Source organism: Oncorhynchus masou, chromosome 13 (assembly GCF_036934945.1).
Source record: "Oncorhynchus masou masou isolate Uvic2021 chromosome 13, UVic_Omas_1.1, whole genome shotgun sequence".
Taxonomy (NCBI): Eukaryota; Metazoa; Chordata; class Actinopteri; order Salmoniformes; family Salmonidae; genus Oncorhynchus; species Oncorhynchus masou.
This window is the reverse complement of record NC_088224.1, coordinates 52,393,211-52,418,823: the sequence shown is the minus strand read 5'-3', so window position 1 is coordinate 52,418,823 and position 25,613 is coordinate 52,393,211. Positions and strand designations below refer to the sequence as shown.

Here is a 25,613-nt window from a genome sequence, read left to right as displayed (position 1 = left end):
TGAGTAACAAAGGCTATTTAGCGGTTTGAGATTGCGTATTTGTTTGTTTGGTCATTTTCTAGGAAGTAGATCAGTAGCGTCAGTCGACGTGTCGTCTCCAGCTTGTGGAAAGAAACGCATGAATGTAAATTCACGAAGCTAAAACAACAAGTTATTTTGAAATCTCATAATGACACGCCCTCATCTTCCTGAGTTATGAGATTGAGATGGGGGTATTTTCCAATATCCCACGGGGACTTTTCAGAAAATATTCATTACAGAACTAGTTACTTAATCATGCTGTTTTACTCCTCTTTGTCATTCTAATCAGGGTTTTGAGCCATACAAATAAAGTATGTGTCCCAAATTGTTCCCTTTTTAGTGCACTAGTTTTGACCAGACCAGGTCAAAACGGAATGCTCTAAATGTTGAATAAGATGTCATTTGGGACACGTACCGTAACAATATCATGATGAAGGCCTTTCGGTATGCACTATTGGGAGGAAAACTTCCCACCCCTTGTCTAGCCTTGCTATATCATTATCCCTGTAATGTCTGGCTCTATTCAATGTCTTCCACGAAGAGGTAGAGAGAGATTTACATTTCAAGCTTCAATGTTTGTCTAATTACAAAGTGAGGCAAGATTGGCAGTTAGGTTGCTAACTTGCATCTCTCCACCTCTTCTTCCCCAAGCAGCAACTTCTGGAGTGTGAGACGTGCCGAAACAGCTATCACCCCGAGTGCCTGGGACCCAACCATCCCACCAGACCCACCAAGAAGAAACGGGTCTGGGTATGCATCACGCCATTCTTCTCCTGCTCCCTCATCCAAGCAGTAAAATTTGTTTGTTTTTTTGTTAGTGTACATCTGGCCAGCAGACCCACAAGGTTAGGGCGAGGCATATAGATTGAAAGTGGTGAAGTTTAGGGTAAGGTTAACTGCCTGCCTTTTTGTTGAACCATTAATTGTCATTGAATGAGTTTGTCATGAATTCTCCCTCTGTGTCCTCGTTGTGTCCAGATCTGCACCAAGTGTGTTCGCTGTAAGAGTTGCGGGGCCACAAAACCCGGGAAGGCCTGGGACGCCCAGTGGTCACATGACTTCTCCCTATGTCATGACTGTGCCAAACTTTTCGCTAAAGGTGAGTCACAAGCAGGACCATAAATGATGATTTTATATTGGTTACACTGGTGCTCCCAAATTAAAGTTCGGAGCACCACATGGAATTTAGGAACACCCAGAATCTTGTTTTACACAATTGATAGCCTGTGTTGGGCCTATATAAATTTGAGATACTTTTGAAGCACTTTTTTTTTTTTTTGCCCCAGAAATGAATATGTAACACTGTAAATACATATTTTGTTTATTATAAAAGCTTAAACATTGATATGAATACCTGTCATTGAAAGTAGTCTTTTGTGGAATATTAGGTTTCTACATTGTGTAAAATAACTCTTCCTACTGTGATGCATTACGTTGAAAATGGTACTGTCTCTTTAAAACGTCAGGTTTGTGATGACAACATGCAAGAGATCTGTCAATCATTGTCGTCCTGAAGAAGCTATCCCTTTTCCTTTCTGTGCCTCCCCCCACCTCCCCCTCAACCAGGTTGTTAGCCAAAGTGTAAACAAATGGTTAACCACGTCCACCCGTGACTACTTTTAGAACTGCCCAAGACATAGTTTATGAATGTGTAATGCGGTCTCGGCGAGCTGCGACAGGAACGTAAAAATGTTGCACCATTTAATATGGGTCAGCTCTTGACCTGGTTGGGCTTAGAGGCAAGCCGTTTTCGCTGTAGTAGTGTTTCAACCAGGACGCTAACGAATGTGCACTCGCTAGTTTCTCTAGGGCACTTGGAAACAACAATACATCGAAGCCCTGTCATTACAACAACTATTTTTCTGGGAGATGATAAGTCACACAGTGCTCCCAAAATAAAACTCATGGTCGCACAGCAAAATATTTTGTCACAAATGCGACCAAATTGAGACCTCTGGTCTCAAGTAATGTAGAAGGATGTAGCTCTACAGTACTCTGGCTATTGCCTCACTGTCTACATCTGTAATTGACCAAGGAAAATGTCAAAAGCATTCATTAGGAGACACACCGATATATAAAATGTTTTGCTACAGAAAACAATGTTTCTAGTCGGCAAAGTCCAGGTAGTCCCTTCTGGTTTCAGTCAGTTTTGTCCCTAAAGAACACGGCCCTGGCATCTGTCTCCTCTACTATGAGAAGGGTTGAGTAGGGTTTGGGGGGAGAGATTCTTTTTTCTAAGACCCAACGACTTGTGTTTTCCAGGTAACTTCTGCCCCCTTTGCGATAAGTGCTATGACGACGACGACTACGACAGCAAGATGATGCAGTGTGGGAGGTGCGACCACTGGGTCCACTCCAAGTGTGAGAACCTCACAGGTTAGCGGGCACTCTTGTTTCACAACTCGACTCACTGGAAACAATGGCATCTTTCAGTCTGTCTGTTTTTTATCACCTCCCCTGTTATGTCATACAGATTTGAACCCGGCATTGTTCTCTCATTTGGCTGCTATATGTTCATTACTTAGGTTTATTATATTTAAATGTGTTGATATCAATTTCAATTTCTGTTGATATACCCAAAAACACCTGTAAAATTCCTTTATGCAGTCATACTCGGCATGGATCTGTTGTCAACACTTTTTGATACTGAGAATTGACCGATAAATGAGTGTAAAAAGTCAACCTCCCTCTCTGCTCCCTTGTCTCCCACGACCAGACGAGATGTACGAGCTGCTGTCCAATCTGCCAGAGAGCGTGGCCTACACCTGCACCAGCTGTACGAAGCGCCAGCCGGCCGAGTGGAGGACGGCCCTGGAGAAGGAGCTGCAGGGCCTGGTGCGCCGGGTACTCACCGCGCTGCTCAACTCCCGCACCTCCACGCACCTGCTCCGCTACAGACAGGTGAGGAGAGAAGGGGATATCGGGTTGCATGTTTAGGGCCAGGAGTTTTTCCTGACCATGTAACTTCGCCAGGGAAAGACTTAAAGCTCTGGTTATGGGGTGTAACCTAGCCAAGTTTTTTTTTTTTTCCTGCTTATGTGACAGGGGTCAGGAAAAACTCTGGGGACTGGAATGTCGGCTATAACTAGGGCCTAGAGTTTGTCCTGTATTGGTCGCATGACCAGGGAGAAACACCTGGCCCAACAGATTAAACAGTGGCAAAAAGTATGTCAACCCTTTGGAATTACCTGGACTTCTGCATAAATTGGTCATATAACATTTCAGTCACCACGATAGACAAATAGTCTGCTTAAACTATTAACACAAACATTTCTAAGTTTTCATGTCTTTATTGAACACACCGTGTAGACATTCACAGTGCAGGTTGGAGAAAGTATGTGAACCATTGGATTTAATAACTGGTTGACCCTCCTTTGGCAGCAATAACCTCAAACAAACGTTTTCTGTAGTTGCAGATCAGACCTGCACAACAGTCAGGTTTTTTTGACCATTCCTCTTTTCTGAACCGAAGCAGTTTTGTAATATTCTTGGGGTGTCTGGTGTGAACCTCTCTTGAGGTCATGCCACAGCATCTCAATCGGGTTGAGGTCAGGACTCTGACTGGGCCACTTCAGAAGTCGTATTTTATTCTGTTTTTATTTACTTCTGTGTTCTGGGTTGTTGTTCTGTTGCATCACCCAACTTCTGTTGAGCTTCAATTGGAGGACAGATAGCCTTACATTCTCCTGCAAAATGTCTTGATAAACTTGGGAATTCATTTTTTGTCGATGGCAAGCTGAGGCAGCAAAGCAGTCCCAAACCATGATGCACCCTCCACCATAGTTTACAGTTGGGATGAGGTTTTGATGTTGGTGTGCTGTGCCTTTTTCTCCACACATAGTGTTTTCCTTCCTTCCAAACAACTCAACTTTAGTTTCATCTGTCCACAGAATATTTTGCCAGATGCTCTTTTGCGAACTTCAGACGTGCAGTGGCTTCTTCCGTGGTGTCCTCCCATGAATACCATTTTTGTATAGTGTTTTACATAACATAGATTTGTCAACAGAGATGTTAGCATGTTCCACAAATTTCTGTAAGTCTTTTGCTGACACTCTAGGATTCTTCTTAATTTCATTGAGCATTTTGCGCTGTGCTCTTGCAGTAATCAGGACGGCCACTCTTAGGGAGAGGAGCAACAGTGCTGAACTTTCTCCATTTATAGACAAGTTGTCTTACTGTGGACTGATAAACAGCAAGGCTTTTAGAGATTTTGTAACCCTTTCCAGCTTTATGCAAGTCAACAATTCTTAAACTTAGGTCTTCTGATATCTCTTGTTCGGGGCATGGTTCACAATAGGCAATGCTTCTTGTTAATAGCAAACTTAAATATTTTTGTTTGTTTTTTTATATGGCAGGGCAGCTCAAACCAACATGTCAAATCTCGGCTCAATGATTGGACTCCAGGTTAGCTGACTCCTGACTCTAATTAGCTTTTGGAGAGGTCATTAGCCAAGGGGTTCACATACTTTTCCCAACCTACACTGTGAATGTTTAAATGATGTAGAATCAATATAGACCAGAAAAATAAAATGTGTGTTTTTTAATTTAAGCAGACTATTGTTGTGACTTAGATGACGATCAGATCAAATTGTATGACCCAATTTATGCAGAAATCCAGATCATTCTAAAGGGTTTACATACTTTTTCTTGGCACTGTACATATTTTCTTTCTATGTCTGTGTTAGGAGAGCAAATGGACAAATGGATCAGATGTATTTTGTCATTTGACTGTCCCCACCCCCCCCACCCCGCTATATCTCCATCTCTCGCTCTCTTTAGGCTGTGATGAAGCCACCTGAGTTGAACCCTGAGACGGAGGAGAGTCTACCCACACGTCGCTCCCCCGAGGGGCCCGACCCCCCGGTCCTGACCGAGGTCAAGCCCCCCAACGACTCCCCCCTCGACCTGGAGTCGGTGGAGAAGAAGTTGGCCACCGGGCGCTACAAGTCTGTGGTGAGTCTAAAATCACATCCCACTCACGTGATCTCACAACCTGGCACTTTGAAAACGCAATCAATCAACTGCCCCGAAAAAGTGTTTTTTTTATATTTGCAGACTGTTGTCGCAGTCCGTTTCAATCCTTTCTTCCCATCCGCCCAGCATTGTGTGAGAACAGGAGCTATGTTTGGATGAGTGCAGAGTCACGTTATCCACAGACACCTGAGTAGTGGCATGAATGCTCATCCCCCGGGGAGCTCTCTTCACTCAGTTCAAATGCAGTTCACTGTCAGAGAGAGGGATGAGATGGAGGGCAGTGTGTCACTCACTCAGTGCGGCGTTTTCTCCTTCCTTTCAGCTTGAGTTCAGTGACGACGTCGTGAAGATCATCCAGATGGCCATCAACTCAGACGGCGGGCAGCCAGAGAACAGGAAAGCCAATAGCATGGTCAAGTCCTTCTTTATCCGGGTGAGGAGAGCCAACAGGAATTGGCCTACAGCGAGCTTGCTCAGGCTCCACTTCAGTAGTATGCTGAAGAAATATATAAATGCAACATGCAACAATTTAAGATTTTACTGAGTTAATTTTTATTTAACCTTTATTTAACTCTCAAGGAAATCATTAAATTGAAATAAATTCATCAGGCCCTAATCTATACATTTCACATAACTGGGAATACAGATATGCATCTGTTGGTCAGAGTTACCTTTTTTTATTTTTAAGGTAGGGGCTTGAATCAGAAAACCAGTCATATGGTGTGATCACCATTTTCCTCATGCAGTGCGACACCTCTCCTTCACATAGAGTTGATCAGGCTGTTGATTGTGGCACGACAATGGGCCATAGGATATCGCCACGGTATCTCTGTGCATTCAAATTGCCATCGATAAAATGCAATTGTGTTCGTTGTCCGTAGCTTTTGCCTGCCCGTACCATAACCGCACCGCCACCATGGTGCACTCCTGTTCACAACGCTGACATCAGCAAACCTCTCGACCACATGACGCCATACACCTGCTCTGCGGTTGTGAGGCCAGTCGGACGTACTGCCAAATTTTCGAAACGACGTTTGAGTCAGTAGGGAAAAATTCCATTCTCTGGCATTCTCTGGCAGTCGGCATGCCGATTGCGCACTCCCTCAACTTGAGACATCTGTGGCGTTGTGTGACACAATTGCACATTTTTTAGAATGGCCTTTTATTGCCCCCAGCACAAGGTGCACCTGTGTAATGATAATGGCTCTTTAATCAGCTTCTTGATATGCCACACCTGTCAGGTAGATGGATTATCTTTGAAAATGAGATGCTCATTAACAGGGATAAAAACAAATTTGTGCACAATGAGAGAATTAAGCTTTTTGTGCATATGGAATATTTCTGATCTTTTATTTCAGCTCGTGAAATATGGGACCTACATGTTGCATTTATATTTTTCAGTATACTAGTATTCACCCTGATTTCAAAAGTAGTGCACTATGTCGGGTGTAAGGTGTCATTTGGGATGAAGCTCTAGCTGTTTGTTTCTATTTGAGTCATTTTGGGTTATGTTAAGACAGTGGTGCTAAGCTCTTGACACAGTTTAAGTTTATATTCTTAAACTATTTAAAAAAAATGCCCAGGTCTGAGACTGTACCTTCTTTTTTTTAAGGGCCCAATGTATGTTTTTTATCTCCATATTAAATCATTTCTGTTTAACAATTGAAGTTCCTTACTGTGTTTTTCAATTAAAATGGTTAAAAAAAAAGAAATAAAAATAGCCTCTTAGCAAAGGGCAATTTCTCAAGCAAGAATTTGGCTATCAATGTCAGTGGTCTGAGTGGGGAAGGGAAAACTGAAAATGAGCTGTTATTGGCAGAGCGGTTTGGAACGCTTATTGGTCTATGAACTAATTTACCGCATGGCGACGTCACCATGGAAGGCCAAAACTCCATCCCACCAAAACAGGCTGACATTTCAGCTGGTCTTTTCAAACTGCTCTTACACTAAAAGGGCATTTTCATAATTTTCACAGTATTACTACAACCTCATAGTGGAGAAATGTGTAGAAAACATGCAACTCAGGTTTTTGACTGCAGTGGGTCTTTAACGTCTATTTTCCCCTTCTCTGTTGCAGCAAATGGAGCGCGTATTCCCTTGGTTCAAAGTCAAGGAGTCCAGATTCTGGGAAACGCACAAATTCGCCACCAAGTGAGTGTTTAGCACAGCAACATATCAATGAGATTACACAAGAGACTTAATAGATCGGTACACATGCTGCCTGTCGCATTAATGATTCATGTTGAAATGACACACTGAATTATTGTTACAGTAGATTATGACTCAAGATACAGCTTATATCCTAAGTGAACTTAACTTTTCAATATACTGTCTGATACTCCCATGTGTTGGAGGCCCCTATGTGACTGTGTAAACACTGACTAACCCACTCGGAGCCAAGTCCACCTGAATGTTTAGCTCTCTTCTTGCCATAGATCGTGAATTGTGCATGCTCCCACTTCCATTGTGTGAAGGGGGCCAGCCCGTGTCCCTTTTGTCATAATGAGCTTTGAACACTCCTCTGTGGTCGCCCTGCGGTTTCAGCAGCACCGATTTTAGTCCTGCCTTCCAACCCCATTTTGTTGATTTTAAATATTTAAAGTGCGTGTAGCAGCTATTTCTCAATGCCAGAAACGCATATAGTAACTTGGAACACCCCAAGAAGACATTTCCAAATCAAAAACTCATCTTGATTTTTTTAAATAATACTTTTAGAGCAGATTTGGGGGAAAAAACCTAACTACGGAAACAATCCGACAAAGCCTCGCGGTCAGCATTGCACAGTGAGGAATTAAAAAGCCATGCTCACCCTTCATATACTCGGGGTAAAAACTATTTAAGAAACAAGTTGTGGCATAGTAGTATGCAGTTGCATAGGAAGTGTTGCTGCACCCTACCACACAAAGCTTGGCCAGCTTGAATAAACACGTGCCAGTGTGCCTCTATAGCAACGTAAATTAAACACTTTGGAAAAAGTGCAATACATTTGTAAGAATGAGGCGGACAAATTGGGCGTCTACTCGTTAATCTGCGGGGCACACCAATGGAAGGAGGGCTTCAGGGAAGCATTGCTTTTCAAAGTGGATGCTGTCCCTACCAACAACTTGGCTTATAAAGTATTAAAAACAGCCAGCAGAGCGGGCATTATTCAAGGCTTCACCGTGTAAGTAAAAGAGCTAGCTTATTACAACCAACTAATTCCAGCAGGTGGAAGGGGGAGAAAGTAAGGAACTTGTCTGTCAGCCCTGCATTAATGACCAAAATTGGCTAAAGAAAATGGTGATAATTAAAGTATACTAGTTTAATTTAAGGACCCAAAAATTGACAGCTGCGCCATACAGTTTGCAAAAGAGTTGAAGAGATTTTCGATTTCATGGCATATGGTTTTGGAACTGATACACAAAACAATGCTGGATTCAAAACTTCATTTTTCAGTTTGAATTATTATACAAAATTCTTGCAGTAATGATATATGGGATATAGCCATCCCAGATCAGAATCCTTTGTTTTGGTACTGTCTGTATGCAGCTTCTTTTTGGTCGCAGGTCCAGGAAGAAGAATTGCAATGTTTACCTGGAACTAACTGCAAATAGCCCTGTTGGCTAATTTCTTTAAAGTCAGTCAATTGACTGATAACCCTCTTATCAAAGATGTTACTTGAATTCACAAAATGTAAAATCTATAAGAATAGAAAGTTTCAGAACTTTTGAAACAGCACAGTTGAAAAAAGGATGGGACTAAAAACAAACACAGCATAACTATTGTAAACTGTACTGCATCTGTAAAATGTATATAATATGTAGAAGCCTTAGTAGTTGTCCATTAGTTTACTCCAATCAGGGGAGGGATCAAATCTAATCTAATGGCATTTCACATGTGCCGAATACAACAGATGTTGACCTTAGAATGAAATGCTTACGTACAAGCCCTTAACCAACAATGCCGTTTTAAGAAAAATTATATTTTTTACTTTAATACTTGAGTAAAATAACAGTAGTGAGGCTATATACTGGGGGTACCTGTACAGAGTCGATGTGCCGATTAACCGGACCGACCGATTAACCGGAATGGCCAATTTTAATTGGGGCCGATTTCAATTTTTCATAACAATCAGAAATCTGTGTTTTTGGACACCGATTTGCCCCCAATTTATTTGCACCTTTTATTTAATCTTTATTTAACTCGGCAAGTCAGTTAAGAACACATTCTTATTTTCAATGACTGCTTGGAACGGTGGGTGAACTGCCTCGTTCAGGGGCAGAACGACAGATTTTCACCTTGTCAGCTCGGGGGATTCAATCTTGCAACCTTAAAGTTAACTAGTCCAACGCTCAAACCACCTGCCTCTCATTGCACTCCACGAGGAGACTGCCTGTTATGCGAATGCAGTAACCCAAGTTAAGTTGCTAGCTGGCTGGCATTAAACTTAGATTTTTTTTAAAGATATCAACCATAATCACTCGTTAACTACACATGGTGAATATTACTAGTTTATCTAGCGTGTCCTGGGTTGCATATCATCGATGCGGTGCGTATCGTTGCTCCAATGTGTACCTAACCATGAACATCAGTCTTTCTTAAAATCAATACACCGAAGTATATATTTTTAAACCTGCAAATTTAGCTCAAATAAATCCAGGTTAGCAGGCAATATTAACCAGGTGAAATTGTGTCACTTCTCTTGCGTTCATTGCACGCAGAGTCTATGCAACAGTTTGGGCTGTCTGGCTCATTGCGAACTAATTTTCCAGAATTTTACGTAATTATAACATTACACAACATTCAATGTCACAGGAATATTTAGACTAATGGATGCCACCCCTTAGATAAAATACGGAACGGTTCCGTGTTTCACTGAAAGAATAAACGTCTTGTTTTCGAGATGATAGTTTCCGGATTTGACCATATTAATGACCTAAGGCTCGTATTTCTGTGTTACTATATTATAACTAAGTCTATGATTTGATAGAGCAGTCTGACTGAGCGGTGGTAGGCAGCAGCAGGCTCGTAAGCATTAATTCAACCAGCACTTTCGTGCGTTTTGCCAGCTGCTCTTCGTTGTGCGTCAAACATTGAGCTGTTTATGACTTCAAGCCTATCAACTCCCGAGATTAGGCTAGTGTAACCATGTGAAATGGCAAGCTCGTTAGCGGGGTGCGGGCTAATAGCGTTTCAAACGTCAATCGCTCTGAGGCTTTGAGTACTCATTCCCCTTGCTCTGCATGGGTAACGCTGCTTCAAGGGTGGCTGTTGTCGTTGTGTTCCTGGTTCGAGCCCAGGGAGGAGCGAGGAGAGGGACGAAAGCTATACTGTTCCACTGGCAATACTAAAGTGCCTTTAAGAACATCCAATAGTCAAAGGTCAATGAAATTCAAATGGTATAGAGAGAAATAGTCCTATAATTCCTATAATAACTACAACCTAAAACTTCTTACCTGGGAATATTGAAGACTTGTGTTAAAAGTAACCACCAGCTTTCATATGTTCTCGTATTCTGAGCAAGGAACTTAAACGTTAGCTTTCTTCCATGACACATATTGCACTTTTACTTTCTTCAACACTTTATTTTTGCATTATTTAAATCAACTTGAACATGCTTCATTTATTTAAATTTGACCCTGTTTTCTCCCCAATTACGTGGTATCCAATTGTTTAGTAGCTACTATCTTGTCTCATTGCTCCAACTCCCGTACGGGCTCGGGAGAGACAAAGTTTGAAAGTCATGCGTCCTCCGATACACAACCCAACTGCTTCTTAACACAGCGCGCATCCAACCCGGAAGCCAGCCGCACCAATGTGTCGGAAGAAACACTGTGCACCTTGGTTAGCGCGCACTGCGCCCGGCCTGCCACAGGAGTCGCTGGTGCGCGATGAGACAAGGATATCCCTACCGGCCAACCCCTTCCTAACCTGGACGATGCTAGGCCAATTGTGCGTCGCCCCACGGACCTCCCGGTCGCGGCCGGTTACGACAGAGCCTGGCCGGGAACCCATAGTCTCTGGTGGCACAGCTGGCGCTGCAGTACAGCGCCCTTAACCACTTATATTAAGTTAAAATAAGTGTTCATTCAGTATTGTTGTAATTGTCATTATTCCAAATTCATTTTTTTTTTTTTTTTAATCGGCCGCCTAATCGGTATCTTTTTTAGGTCCTCCAATAATCTGTATCGGCGTTGAAAAATCATAATCGGTCGACCTCTAATATGTAGGCAGAGAACCAGAGAGTAGCAGCAGTGCTAAAAGAGGGGATGGGGGGGCGGGGGGACAATGCAAATAGTCTGGGTAGCCACTTGATTAGCTGGCAGGAGTCTTATGGCTTGGGGGTAGAAGTTGTTAAGACTTGGCGCTCCGGTACCGCTTGCCGTGCTGTAGCAGAGAGAACCATCTTTGACTAAGGGAGCTGGAGTCTTTGACAATTTTTAGGGCCTTCCTCTGACACAGCCTGCATGGCAGGAAGCTTGGCCCCAGTGATGTACTGAGCCGTATGTACTACCCTCTAGTGCTTTGCGGTCAGAGTCCGAGCAGTTGCCATACCAGGTGTTGATGCAACCAGCCAGGATGCTCTCGATGGTGCAGCTGTATAACCTTTGAGGCTCTGAGGACCCATGCCTATCTTTTCAGTCTCCTGAGGGGGAATGGGCTTTGTCGTGCCCTCTTCACGACTGTCTTGGTGTGTTTGTACCATGAGAGTTTGTTGGTGATGTGGACACCAAGGAACTTGAAGCTCTCAACCAGCTCTCAACTACAGCCCCGTCGATGAGACTGGGGGCCGGGCTTGGTCCTCCTTCTCCTGTCGTCAGGAAGTCCAGGATCCAGTTGCAGAGGGAGGTGTTTAGTCCCAGGGTCCTTAGCTTAGTGATGAGCTTTGAAGGCACTACGGTGTTGAACGCTGAGCTGTTGTCAATAAATAGCATTCTCAAGTAGGTGTTCCTTTTGTCCAGGTGGGAAAGGGCAGTGTGGAGCGCAACTAAAGGTGCTGCAACAAAGTACTGAGGGAAGGGTCTGAATATTTCTGTAATATTTACTTTTTTTATGGGTTGTTGTGTGTAGATTGAAGGGGGGAAAACAATTTTAATCAGTTTTAGAATAAGGCTGCAACGGAATACTTTCCGAATGCAATGTATATATTAGTTACTAAACAGAACCAACTACATAAATATGTGATAGGGTCCATTATCTGCTACCTTGGTCTTTTTTTGTGTTTTGGCTAATTAAAGTTGTAAACCCAGTTTTTAGTGAGTTGTTCAGAAGATTATAATTTACATTTTGGATTGTCTGCGCTCTTGAAAATGTACCAAATGCACTGGCTTTTCGGTATAATAGTTGTTTGAGAATTATTACAATCTGTGTTATACCCTGTTCATATTTTCTTGCTGTACTTTCTTGAAGTACTGTATTCACTGATCTAAATTGCAATAATTGGTGAAATCAATGCAGTGTGAACTTGCTTTCACCAAGTCAATGTTAACCCTTCAAGAGTGGAAGGCCGGCCTCCCGGGTGGCGCAGTGGTTAAGGGCGCTGTACTGCAGCGCCAGCTGTGCCACCAGAGACTCTGGGATCGCTCTGTCGTAACCGGCCGTGACCGGGAGGTCTGTGGGGCGACGCACAATTGGCCTAGCGTCAGTGCTAGTTGGGTTGTGTATCGGAGGACGCATGACTTTCAACCTTCGTCTCTCCCGAGCCCGTACGGGAGTTGTAGCGATGAGACAAGATAGTAGCTACTAATTGGTTAGCATGAAAAAGGGGTAAAAATTCAACAACAATAAAGAGTGGAAGGCCGGAAGGATGCGTTTATATACGATTCAAATCGGGTCTGAGTCTATACCGGTCTGTTTTTCTTGCAGCAGTGGCCTCCTCCCCAACGCTGTGTTGCCCCCCTCCCTGGACCACAACTATGCCCAGTGGCAGGAGCGCGAGGAGATAGCCCGCGCCGGGCAGCCCCTCAGGAAGAAGATTATCCCAGCCCCTTGCCCCAAGACCCCCGGAGAGCCCTACTCCCCCCCTCCGCCCCGGCCTCTACTTCCTCAAACACCCCCTATGCTCCACGGTGAGTCTGCTCAGCACAACTATAGGGCAACACCTAGGGAGAAAAGTAGTGCACCGTTCCCTATATACTATATAGGGAACATGGTGCCATTTGGGTTACACACCTACACTAAGTATTTAATGGATACACTTTTTGATACTGTTTCAGTTGCAGGAAATGATGTGTTTGTGGCTTGCTTTCTTGTCTCTCTCTCAGACCTGAGCTGTGAAGACAGTCCTGAGCTGCTCCCACCCCCTGGCGTCAGTGACAACCGCCAGTGTGTGCTGTGTCTCAAGTACGGAGATGATAACACCAACGTAAGTCAAAGTTGGGCTAAACACCACCTTAGCAGTCGCGATTAGTCGTGGTACAGCTCTTGATCGTGTTCTTTGTGGCTGGTTTCAGGAGGGAGGCAGGCTGCTGTACATCGGGCAGAACGAGTGGACCCACGTGAACTGTGCCCTGTGGTCAGCCGAGGTGTTCGAGGATGATGATGGCTCTCTGAAAAACGTCCACATGGCTGTGATCCGAGGGAAACAGTTGGTAAGACTAATAAACGAAAATACCTATTTGTACGAGACGTACAGTGCTTTTGGAAAATATTCAGACCCCTTGGCTTTTTCCACATTCTTTTACTTTACGGCCTTAGTATAAAATTGATTAAAACAACAAAAAGTCCTCTGCAATCTACACACAATACCCCATAATGACAAAGCGAAAACGGGTTATTAGAAACTTTTGCTTTTATAAAGTATTCAGACCCTTTGCTATGAGGCTCAATTGAGCTCGGGTACATCCTGTTTGCATTGATCGTCTTTGATGTTGATAACTTGATTGGCGTCCACCTATGGTAAACTCAATTGGTTGGACATGATTTGGAAAGGCACACACCTGTCTATAGAAGGTCCCACAGTTGACAGTGCAGGTTAGAGCAAAAACCAAGCCATGAAGTCGAAGGAATTGTCCGTAGAGCTCCGAGACAGGATTGTGTGGAGGCACAGCTCTGGGGATGGGTACCAAAAACATTTATTCAGTATTGAAGGTCCCCAAAAACACAGTGGCCTCCATCATTCTTAAATTGAATAAGTTTGAAGCCACCAAGACCCTTCCCAGAGCAGACCACCTGGCCAAAATTGGGGGAGAAAGGATTTGGTCAGGGAGGTGACCAAGAACCCTAGGGTCACTCTGACAGAGCTCCAGAGCCGTATATATCCCCCCCCCAGCAGACACATCGATGGCACTGAACGAACTTTATTTGACTCTTTGCAAACTGGAATCCATATATCCTGAGGCTGCAGTCATTGTAGCTGGGGATTTTAACAAGGCTAATCTGAAAACAAGACTCCCTAAATTGTATCAGCATATCGATTGCGCAACCAGGGCTGGCAAAACCTTGGATCATTGTTATTCTAACCTCCGTGACGCATATAAGGCCATGCCCCGCCCTCCTTTCGGAAAAGCTGACCACTACTCCATTTTGTTGATCCCTGCCTACAGACAGAAACTAAAACAAGAAGCTCCCACGCTGAGGTCTGTCCAACGCTTGTCCGACCAAGCTGATTCCACACTCCAAGACTGCTTCCACCACGTGGACTGGGACATGTTTCGTATTGCGTCAGACAACAACATTGACGAATACGCTGATTCGGTGTGCCAGTTCATGAGAACGTGCGTTGAAGATGTCGTTCCCATAGCAACGATTAAAACGTTCCCAAACCAGAAACCGTGGATTGATGGCAGCATTCGCGTGAAACTGAAAGCGCGAACCACTGCTTTTAATCGGGGCAAGGTGACTGGAAACATGACCGAATACAAACAGTGCAGCTATTCCCTCCGCAAGGCTATCAAACAAGCTAGGCGTCAGTAGAGACAAAGTAGAATCTCAATTCAACGGCTCAGACACGAGGTATGTGGCAGGGTCTACAGTCAATCACGGACTACAAAAAGAAAACCAGCCCAGTCACGGACCAGGATGTCTCGCTCCCAGGCAGACTAAATAACTTTTTTGCCCGCTTTGAGGACAATACAGTGCCACTGACACGGCCTGCAACGAAAACATGCGGACTCTCATTCACTGCAGCCGAGGTGAGTAAAACATTTAAACGTGTTAACCCTCGCAAGGCTGCAGGCCCAGACGGCATCCCCAGCCGCGCCCTCAGAGCATGCGCAGACCAGCTGGCTGGTGTGTTTACGGACATATTCAATCAATCCCTATCTCAGTCTGCTGTTCCCAGATGCTTCAAGAGGGCCACCATTGTTCCTGTTCCCAAGAAAGCTAAGGTAACAGAGCTAAACGACTACCGCCCCGTAGCACTCACTTCCGTCATCATGAAGTGCTTTGAGAGACTAGTCAAGGACCATATCACCTCCACCCTACCTGACACCCTCGACCCACTCCAATTTGCTTACCGCCCAAATAGGTCCACAGACGATGCAATCTCAACCACACTGCGCACTGCCCTAACCTATCTGGACAAGAGGAATACCTATGTGAGAATGCTGTTCATCGACTACAGCTCGGCATTTAACACCATAGTACCCTCCAAGCTCGTCATCAAGCTCGAGACTCTGGGTCTCGACCCCCGCCCTGTGCAACTGGGTACTGGACTTCCTGACGGGCCGCCCCCAGGTGGTGAGGGTAGGCAACAACATCTCCACCCCGCTGATCCGCAACACTGGGGCCCCACAAGGGTGCGTTCTGAGCCCTCTCCTGTACTCCCTGTTCACCCACGACTGCGAGGCCACGCACGCCTCCAACTCAATCAAGTTTGCGGACGACACAACAGTGGTAGGCTTGATTACCAACAACGATGAGACGGCCTACAGGGAGGAGGTGAGGGCCCTCGGCGTGTTGTCAGGAACATAACCTCACACTCAACGTCAACAAAACTAAGGAGATGATTGTGGACTTTAGTAAACAGCAGAGGGAACACCCCCCTATCCACATCTATGGAACAGTAGTGGAGAGGGTAGTAAGTTTTAAGTTCCTCGGCATACACATCACAGACAAACTGAATTGGTCCACCCACACAGACAGCATCGTGAAGAAGGCGCAGCAGCGCCTCTTCAACCTCAGGAGGCTGAAGAAATTCGGCTTGTCACCAAATGCACTCACAAACTTCTACAGATGCACAATCGAGAGCATCCTGGCGGGCTGTATCACCGCCTGGTACGGCAACTGCTCCGCCCACAACCGTAAGGCTCTCCAGAGGGTAGTGAGACCTGCACAACGCATCACCGGGGGCAAACTACCTGCCCTCTAGGACACCTACACCACCCGATGTTACAGGAAGGCCATAAAGATCATCAAGGACAACAACCACCCGAGCCACTGCCTGTTCACCCCGCTATAATCCAGAAGGTGAGGTCAGTACAGGTGCATCAAAGCTGGGACCGAGAGACTGAAAAACAGCTTCTATCTCAAGGCCATCAGACTGTTAAACAGCAACCACTAACATTGAGTGGCTGCTGCCAACACACTGACTCAACTCCAGCCACTTTAATAATGGGAAATTATGTAAAATATACCACTAGCCACTTTAAACAATGCTACCTAATATAATGTTTACATACCCTACATCATTCATCTCATATGTATACGTATATATACTTAAATGTAAATGTATATACTGTACTCTATCATCGACTGCATCCTTATGTAATACATGTATCACTAGCCACTTTAACTATGCCACTTTGTTTACATACTCATCTCATATGTATATACTGTACTCTACCATCTACTGTATCTTGCCTATGCTGCTCTGTACCATCACTCATTCATATAGCTTTATGTACATATTCTTTATTCTTGTGTATAAGACAGTAGTTTTGGAATTGTTAGTTAGATTACTTGTTGGTTATTACTGCATTGTGGGAACTAGAAGCACAAGCATTTCGCTACACTCGCATTAACATCTGCTAACCATGTGTATGTGACAAATACATTTGATTTATTTGATTTGATTTGAGAACCTTCCAGAAGGACAACCATCTCTGTAGCTCTCCACCAATCAGGCCTTTATGGTAGAGTGGCCTTAGTAAAAGGCACAGCCCATTTGGAGTTTGCAAAAAAGCACCTAAAGGTATCTCCGACCATGAGAAACAAGATTCTCTGGTCTGATGAAACCAAGATTGAGCTCTTTGGCCTGAATGTCAAGCGTCACGTCTGGAGGAAACCTGGCACCATCCCTAAGGGTGAAGCATGGTGGTGGCAGTATCATGCTGTGGGGATGTTTTTCAGCAGCAGGGACATGCTAGTCAGGATCACAGCGAAGATGAACGGTGCAATGTCGAGATCCTTGAAGGATTTTGGGCTCCTGAGTAGCGCAGCGGTCTAAAAAACTGCAACTCTGTGCAAGAGGCGTCACTATAGTACCTGATTCGAATCCAGGCTGTATCACATCCGGCCGTGATTGGGAGTCCCATAGGGCAGCGCACAATTGGTCCAGTGTCATCCGGGTTTGGATGGAGTAGGCAGTCATTGTAAATTAATATTTTTTTTCTTAACTGACTTGCCTAGTTTATTTAATAAAGGTTAAATAAAATAAAACATTTAAATGTTTAATGAAAACCTGCTCCAGAGCGCTCAGGATCTCAGACTGGGGCAAAGGTTCACCTTCCAACACGACAATGACCCTAAGCACACAGCCAAGACAACGCAGGAGTAGCTTCTGGACAAGTCTTTGAATGTTCTTGTGGCTCAGCCGGAGCCCGGACTTGAACCCGATCAAACATCCCTGGTAAGACCTGAAAATAGCTGTGCTTCAATGCTCCCCATCCAACCTGACAGAGCTTGAGAGGACCTGCAGAGAAGACTGTGAGTAACTCCCCAAGTACAGGTGTGCCAAGCTTGTAGCGTCATACTCAAGAAGACTCTAGGCTGGAATCGCTGCCAAAGGTGCGTCAACAAAATACTGAATAAGGGTCTTAATACTTTTGTAAAAAAAAAAGCTATTTTTGCTTTGTCATAATGGGGTGTTGTGTGTAGATTGAGGGGGGAAAACCATTTTTTTAAATACATTTACGTTTTATCGTACATTTGTTTGGGGGAAAAGTCCAGGGGTCTGAATACTTTGCGAAAGCTCTGTTTATTTTTAGTAAATGGATATTCCATCTTTTGTGTGTATTAATTTAGTATGTGGACACCCCTTAAAATTAGTGGATTTGGCTGTTTCAGCCACGCGTTGCTGACAGGTGTGTAAAATTGAATGTACAACCATGCAATCTCCATAGACCAACATTAGCTGTAGAATGGCCTTATTGAAGAGCTCAGTGACTTTCAACGTGGCACCGTCATAGGATGCCACCTTTCATCAGTTCGTCAGTTGGAGCGATAAATCGTGCTTCACCATCTGACAGTCCAACGGATAAATCTGGGTTTGGCAGATGCCAGGAGAACACTACCTTCCCAATGCATAGTGCCAACTGTAAGGTTTGGTGGAGGAGTGGTTCATGGTTATGCCCCTTAGGTCCAGTGAAGGGCGATCTTAATGCATACAGCATACAATGATATTGTAGACGATTCTGTTCCAACTTTTGGGAAGGCCCCTTTCCTGTTTCAACATGACAACGCCCCTGTGCACAAAGCGAGGTCCATATAGAAATGGTTTGTTGAGATTGGTCTGGGAGAACATGACTGAGCCCTGAACATGACAGAGCCCTGAATTCAACCCCATCAAGCACCCTTTGGGATGAATTGGAACACCGGCTGCGATCCAGGCCTAGTCGCCCAACATCAGTGCCTGACCTCACTATTGCTCTTGTGACTAAATGGAAGCAAGTCCCCGCAGCAATGTTCCAACATTTAGAGGAAAACCTTCCCAGAAGAGTGGAGGCTGGTATAGCAGCGACGGGGGGGACCAAATCCATATTAATGCCTATGATTTGGGGATGAGAGGTTTGACAAGCAGGTTTGACATTGTCTTCAATTACGCATGCTCTTGATACTAAATGTACAAAAGTGTCTTAAAAAAAAATCATAATTATTATTACTCAAATGACCTTGAGTTGTTGTTGTTGATTATCTATGTCTAATGGCAGTGTCCTGTGATGTTTGTTTTTCTCTCGGCAGCGCTGCGAGAACTGCCAACGTCCCGGCGCAACAGTGGGCTGCTGCCTGACCTCCTGCACCAGAAACTACCACTTCATGTGCGCCCGGCAGCGCCAGTGTGTCTTCCTGGAGGACAAGAAGGTCTACTGCCAGCGCCACCGGGACCTCATCAAAGGAGAGGTGAGACGCAAAGCTGAACTCCTTCCTTATCTTCTCCAGCCCACCTCCCTTACCCACCAGCAGCATCACACACAAACCAACATCTAGAAGATACCAACACTTTACAGATGAAAATGTTGATTCAATGTCAGTTTTGTTTTGTTTTTTTAAAGCTCTGGCTTACCGGTAAAAGGTAAAAACAACATGCATGCAATTAGCCCGTATCTATCAATCATACTGCAGCATGGGTCAAACTGTGGTCATGGGGAGGAGAAGGGCGCACTTGTAGGTACTTCGTTTGAAATGCATGACTTCCTTGCCCAGGTGGTGTCTGAGTCTGGCTTCGAGGTCACGCGGAGGATCCTAGTGGACCTGGAAGGGATCAGCATGCGGAGGAAATTCCTGACCGGCCTTCAGCCGGAGAACATCCACATGATGATAGGTGTGTATGTTTATATTATCCCCCTTCACAGCCATATATAGAGATCTCTATGGACTAGTCCCAAACGGCACCCTATTTCCTATTTATGGCATTACTTTTGACCAGGAATCATAGGGCTCTGGTCAAAAGTAGTGTACTTGTATAGAGATTAGGGTGCCGTTTGCGACGTACACTACATATGGCTCTGCTTACTCTGTCTGTAACCTCTCCCTGGGACCCCCAGCTGTTATCTGGGGTTATCTGATCATATATTCCAGCGCTATGCAGCACACCTGATTTTTCAAATGATCATCAAGTCCTTGAATTAGGTGAATGAGCAGTGCTAGTTCAGGGCTTTCCAAAAGTAGTGAAACGGCCAGGGGACGTCCGTGGGGTTTTGAGACACTAGCTGGCCCAACAAACATGTTTCTGAATGGCCTCCTTGGATTAGGGGCTTTAACTTTTTTTTTTCTCTTTTTTTCCTCCATCGCAGGCTCCATGACCATCGATTGCCTTGGAATACTGACCGAGCTCTCGGATTGCGAGCGCAAACTCTTCCCCATCGGCTACCAGTAAGTACACACAGTGCTGCGCCTGTCTTTTTATGTGAAGTAGTCAGTGCAACAGAAGACTGATCAATTTGCTGGTTTCTGTCAACACAGGTGTTCCAGGGTGTACTGGAGCACTCTAGACGCCCGGAAGCGTTGTGTCTACACCTGCAGGATCCTGGTGTGTCGTCCCACTGTGGTGGAGCCTGACCTGAAGAGTGCTCTTCCAGAGGAGAACCGCACCATCTCCCACAGCCCTTTTACGCCCATTTTAGGTGTGTGTGTGTGTGTGTGAGCCAGAATGCTGCATCACTACATTATTAATTATTCAAATTTATGCGGCACTACATTTGGTCTAGATTGTTGCCGGCGTGTAAACGCATTCAATATGTTTATTTGACACGTGCACAGGGTACAGCAGGCAGAAAACTGTACAGTGAAATGCTTACTTGCAAGCTCTTCCTCCAAAATGCAGTATTCTGAAGAATTGATTGCATTAAACTTTTCATTGACAGACAAAGCGCTGTCTCCGGTGCCCGATCCTTTTGACTCTCTGAAGCCCTCCAACCGCCTGTCCCTGCTGCCCTCCAGCCCCAATCCTCCTAAAGTTTACACACGAAACAGGCACCCCAGCTACCCCCCGTGCCAGCGCTCCCCTGGCTCCAGACCACTTCCATCCCCAGGTATCTTCAAACTCTTTACCCCATTTACCTCAAACTGTCATTGTAAACTCCCATTCACATGTGGAGACATACGGTATGGTAAAATGTGTTTATGTCCATGTTGTTTTGCAGGCGGATCCTCTCAGTCGGCCCATGAGATTGTGACGGTGGGGGACCCCCTTCTGAGTTCCAGCCTAAGGAGCATCGGCTCCCGGCGCCACAGCACCTCTTCCCTCTCTCCCCAGCCCAGACAGAAGGTAGTCTCCCCTCCACAGGCCGGGGTGGCTACCGCCATGAACCAATTGGCCCTGCTCTCTTCTTCCACCCCACCCCCTGTGCTCTCCTCTTCCTCTGCTTCCAGAGACCTGGGTCTAAGGGATACAGGGAAGCCGCCCGCCGGCGGAGTCCGAACGCAGAGCCGCGAGACTAGCTCACCCAGCCCTGGAGGTCAACACCGACACCACCACCACAGCATCTCTGAGATGAAGACAGACGGTGGGAAAGAAAGTGCGCCTTGCAAGCAGGCTGTGGGGGAGAACCCCAAACTTTCCCCAATGGCCCCAGGGATGGCAGGAGCGAGCCAGACCTCCCCACCACCAGGTACAGGTGTCCTGACAGGGCACCAAAGGGCCAGCAACAGCAAATCCCAGGCGGAGAAGGGGAAGCAGGGCGGGAAGGTCCCTGACCTGTCGGCTGGCGTCACGCTCCTCTCCCGCCACTGTGTCACCACGACCCTGTCCAAGGACAGAGGTGGTGGTGGTAGTAGTAGCAACCCGGCTAAGGAGGGAAGTGTGACCTTGGCGCAAGCCTCTAAAGATTCTGTGAAATTGGGGTCTCCCCAGCCCCTGTTCCACAAAAGCGTTGGGAGGCAGTCCCAGGACTATCTGTCGGGGCCAGCCCCTGCCGCCGCCGCCACAAAGCCCCTGTGGTTTTCGGGGGCCGATGATGACGTCATCAAACGGAGCTCCCAAGCCACCCCGCCTGTTCCCTCCAGCCACTCGGCCGCCACCACCAAAGACAAGCACTCCAAAGTCCGAACAATCGACAGCCGAGAGGCATCTAAAGAGAGGGAGAAGATCCCTCAGAACAGCAACAAGAACCCCACGCTCAACAACAATGCTAAAGAGACCGGTGAAACCACTAACGCTCCAACCCCGACCTCGCAGAACTGCAACAGCAAAGCTGCAAACCTCAGTAACAACACCAAAGCCATTGGCAAGCAGGAGGTGGAAAAGCTGGAGAATCAGGGAAGAGGACGATCTTCAAAGAGCAGGGAGAGATTCTCCAGTCCTGAGAACAGCTCCAGCCTAGAGGCCATTAAGCAGCCCAGGATAGTCTCGGAGAGAAGCATGAGGGCTTCACAGGTTCAAGCAAGAGTAACAGCCAACGAAGTCGCGGCTGCTAGAGACAAAAAGCGGGCTATAGTCAAGGCGTCCCTGACGCCGCTGAAGACCGACCCGAACGGGACCAACACCGTGAGCACTTCCTCTGACTCCTGCACTACCACTTCCATCTGTCCAGTAGGCCTGGAGGGACCCCCCCACCGCAGGTCCTCCTGCTCCATGCTCTTCTCCCCGTCGGCCTGCTCAGTGTCGAACAACCCGCCACTGCACCCCGAGGACCGCGAGGAGAAGCGACTCCTGGCTCACTGCACCGAGGACGAGGGGACTAGCGACAGGGACGACCACGCCTTGCTGGAGGAGGAAGGCGGCGACGGGGACAAACGCCACGAGGACGACAGTGACTGCTCGGGCTCGGCCAAGCGACGTTACCCAAGGCGCAGCGCCAGGGCCCGCTCCAACATGTTCTTTGGCCTGACTCCTTTCTACGGGGTGCGCTCCTATGGAGAGGAGGATATCCCTTTCTACAGCAGCAGTGGGGACGGGCCTGGGAAGAGGAAGGCTGGGGGCGGCAGGTGCTCGGCCGAAGGCCAAGTGGACGGGGCAGACGATAGGAGTAACTCCTCCTCAGGGGACAGCGGAGAAGAAGAGGAAGGGGGATTCAGCCAGTGTTCCAACAAGGATCCATACTATTACAACTTCACCCGCACCATCATCAACCCCGGCCCTGTGATGCCCTCAATCGAGGGGATTGACCAGTGCCTGGGGAGGGGCTCTCAGCTGCAGTGCTTCCTGAAGGATGAGAAGGAGGAGAGGGTTGTTGCTGCGGTGGATGGAGTTCCCACCCGGAGCCTCCTGAGCCACCAGCAGATTGGCCAGCTGGACGGCATTGATGACAGCTCAGAGAGTGACGCCAGCGCAAGCACCACCAACACCACCACCACGGCCACCGCAGCGTCCTCTTCCCACAAGAGCACAGGAAAGAGGAAGGGCAGAGAGAGGCACATGGAGAAGCTGGAGCACGACTCTGGGAAGGAGGTGGACAACAGCAGCGGAGGGGGTGGGAGCAGCGGTAGCAGTAGCAACAACAGCCGAGAAGGCAGGAAGAGCCAGAAGGACAGCTCTCTCCCTCTGGGTGGGGTGAAGTCGTCCCAGAGACAGGACCCCCTGGAGGCCCAGCTCTCACTTAGCACTGATCTGCTCAAGTCAGACTCGGACAACAACAACAGTGACGACTGCGGCAACATCCTGCCGTCGGACATCATGGAGTTTGTCCTCAACACCCCCTCCATGCAGGCCCTCGGGCAGCAGCCTGAGGCCTCCTCCTCCGAGCTCCTCTCCCTGGACGAGGGCTATGGGGTGGGTGTCAACCGCCGCAAAGACATCCTCTTCGAGGACTTCCCTCAGCCACTGGCCAGTGCTGAGCCCGCAGAGAGTGGGGTGAGCACGTCCATCTCGGTCGAAGAGCCATATGGTCTGCCTCTGGAGCTGCCCTCTGACCTCTCTGTTCTGACCACTCGCAGCCCCACGGTCAATAACCAGAACCATGGCTCAGAACGCACCATACTGTCCCTGGCAGCCTCTGACGAAACCATCGCAGAGAAAGGAGGTGAGGACAAGCAGCAGAGAGGAGGGGCCGGTGTGTCCCCTGAGAGCCAGCAGGAAGGAAGTGGAGGTAGCAGAGAATCTCAGGTAAGAGAAGGCCACATGACCCCGGAGCAGTTTGAGCATATCACGAGTCCCTCCCTGGGCCAGGTGGTCGACGCAGATAACCAGGATCTGACCAGGAGCTCTGGGACCCCCGTCCTACCCAGCTCCCCCACCCCGCCTCTCCAGGGACAGAAGTACATCTCTGCTCCATCTTCAGTCAGCCCCGGACCCTCCCAGGTGGCCAGCATGGCTGTCCAGACCACCTCTCATTTAAAACAAGGCCCGGAAAAACTCATAGTGGTCAACCAGCATCTGCAGCCCCTCTACGTCCTACAGACGCTCCCTAATGGTGTCACTCAGAAGATCCAGATCACCCCATCGGTCAGCGCAACAGGAGTGATGGATACCATGACTCTAACCACAGGGCTCACCACCGGCATAACCACCTCCCAGCCCATCTTTCCTGCTGGGGGTAAAGTGTTGGGCACCATGTCCCATCACCCTCAGATCCATACTTTCACCGGCACCACCCAGACGGGCTTCCAGCCTGGCATTCCCAGCACCACCTCCGGCCTCCTGATCGGGGTGCCCTCCCATGATCCCCAGATCCTGGTGACCGAGGCCGGACGGAGGCACGACTTGGCCCCCAACGTGACCATCGTGTCCAGCGCCGCCTCCATCTCCACGTCCTCAGCCGTGCTCGTGTCTGGACACGGCAAGAAGCGACCCATTTCCCGTCTCCAGCCGCGGAAGACCAAGAAACTAGCCCGCTCCAGGAGCCAGCCCACCCTGGCCCCGTCTGAGGTGAGACCCAACATGACTCTGATCAACCTGTCCTCGCCACAGATAGCCCAGTCCGGACTGGTCGAGCTGGGCACACTGACCACGGCCTCCGCCACTTCTCACCGCAATGTCCCCAACATTATCAAGAGACCCAAATCAGGAGTCATGTACTTTGAGCCCATCCAGCAGAGGAGGCCTCTTCCCAGTGGGCAGCCTGGCATCCTGGGCCACGACTCCTCCACCCACCTGCTGCCCTGCACTGTCTCGGGGCTCAACCCCAACCAGTCAGCAGTGCTGAACATGGTGTCCATGGCTCAGCCCAGTGGGCCCGGAGGCCTCATTGCGCCAGGCTCTGTCTCTCTCAGCACTCCGGTGCTCAGCTCTGCTGAAATCACGGGACCCATCAGCAGCCTCCTCTTCAAAGCTACCCCGCACAACCTGGGCCTTCCGGAGCAACAGATGCTCCTCCAGTCTGGAGCACCTCTGATGTCTCAGCTGTGCAGCCCCGCCCAGACCTCCATCGCCAGCAGCATCTGTGTGATTCCCTCCCATCAGACCATCAGCATGTCCTTAAGCCAGCAGGTGGACCCGGAAAGCAGCGCTTTCCAGCGGCAGCAACACCCGCCAAATGCTAGTGGACACCCTGTGGCTCTGGCCCCCAGCCCGGTCTCACAAGACTCCGGCAAGGGACATCCAGTTGGGGTGTTCTCCCAGAGTTCCCGCTCTCAAAGCTCAAGCACCATACCTATATCCAGGTCCTCATCAGAGCAGAAACAAGAGCTGAGGTGTAGCGCTGCAGCAACGGCATTTACGGGCTCTGGGAAAGGGAAGCAGAAAGCCAAGCGGACGAGGCAGAGTCCAGACAAAGCCAGTGGGAAGAAACACAAGGGTTGGCAGACAGAGCCTCCTCGGGAGACGAAAGGAGACCGGGCAGCACCCTCCACTCCTGGGTAAGATTCTCACATAAAAGAGAACT

At 47.6% G+C, this 25,613-nt stretch overlaps 1 protein-coding gene across 4 annotated transcripts in view; it reads left to right on the top strand.

Annotated features, from left to right (window-relative positions):
• The window catches only part of kmt2a (lysine (K)-specific methyltransferase 2A), a 55,372-nt gene that overhangs the window by 21,974 nt on the left and 7,785 nt on the right, over window positions 1-25,613 (top strand). For 2 of the 4 annotated variants that reach the window (XM_064984230.1, XM_064984227.1), the window contains exons 11-26: window positions 676-771; window positions 1,000-1,120; window positions 2,284-2,397; window positions 2,738-2,922; window positions 4,801-4,974; window positions 5,318-5,428; window positions 7,073-7,146; window positions 12,841-13,043; window positions 13,239-13,339; window positions 13,428-13,565; window positions 19,096-19,254; window positions 19,558-19,675; window positions 20,148-20,226; window positions 20,317-20,477; window positions 20,718-20,885; window positions 20,997-25,587. In XM_064984230.1, the coding sequence (XP_064840302.1) occupies window positions 676-771; window positions 1,000-1,120; window positions 2,284-2,397; window positions 2,738-2,922; window positions 4,801-4,974; window positions 5,318-5,428; window positions 7,073-7,146; window positions 12,841-13,043; window positions 13,239-13,339; window positions 13,428-13,565; window positions 19,096-19,254; window positions 19,558-19,675; window positions 20,148-20,226; window positions 20,317-20,477; window positions 20,718-20,885; window positions 20,997-25,587 (6,593 nt within the window). Of the gene's footprint in view, window positions 1-672; window positions 772-999; window positions 1,121-2,283; window positions 2,398-2,737; window positions 2,923-4,800; window positions 4,975-5,317; window positions 5,429-7,072; window positions 7,147-12,840; window positions 13,044-13,238; window positions 13,340-13,427; window positions 13,566-19,095; window positions 19,255-19,557; window positions 19,676-20,147; window positions 20,227-20,316; window positions 20,478-20,717; window positions 20,886-20,996; window positions 25,588-25,613 lie in introns of all 4 variants that reach the window. The other 2 variants (XM_064984229.1, XM_064984226.1) reach the window with 1 other exon arrangement.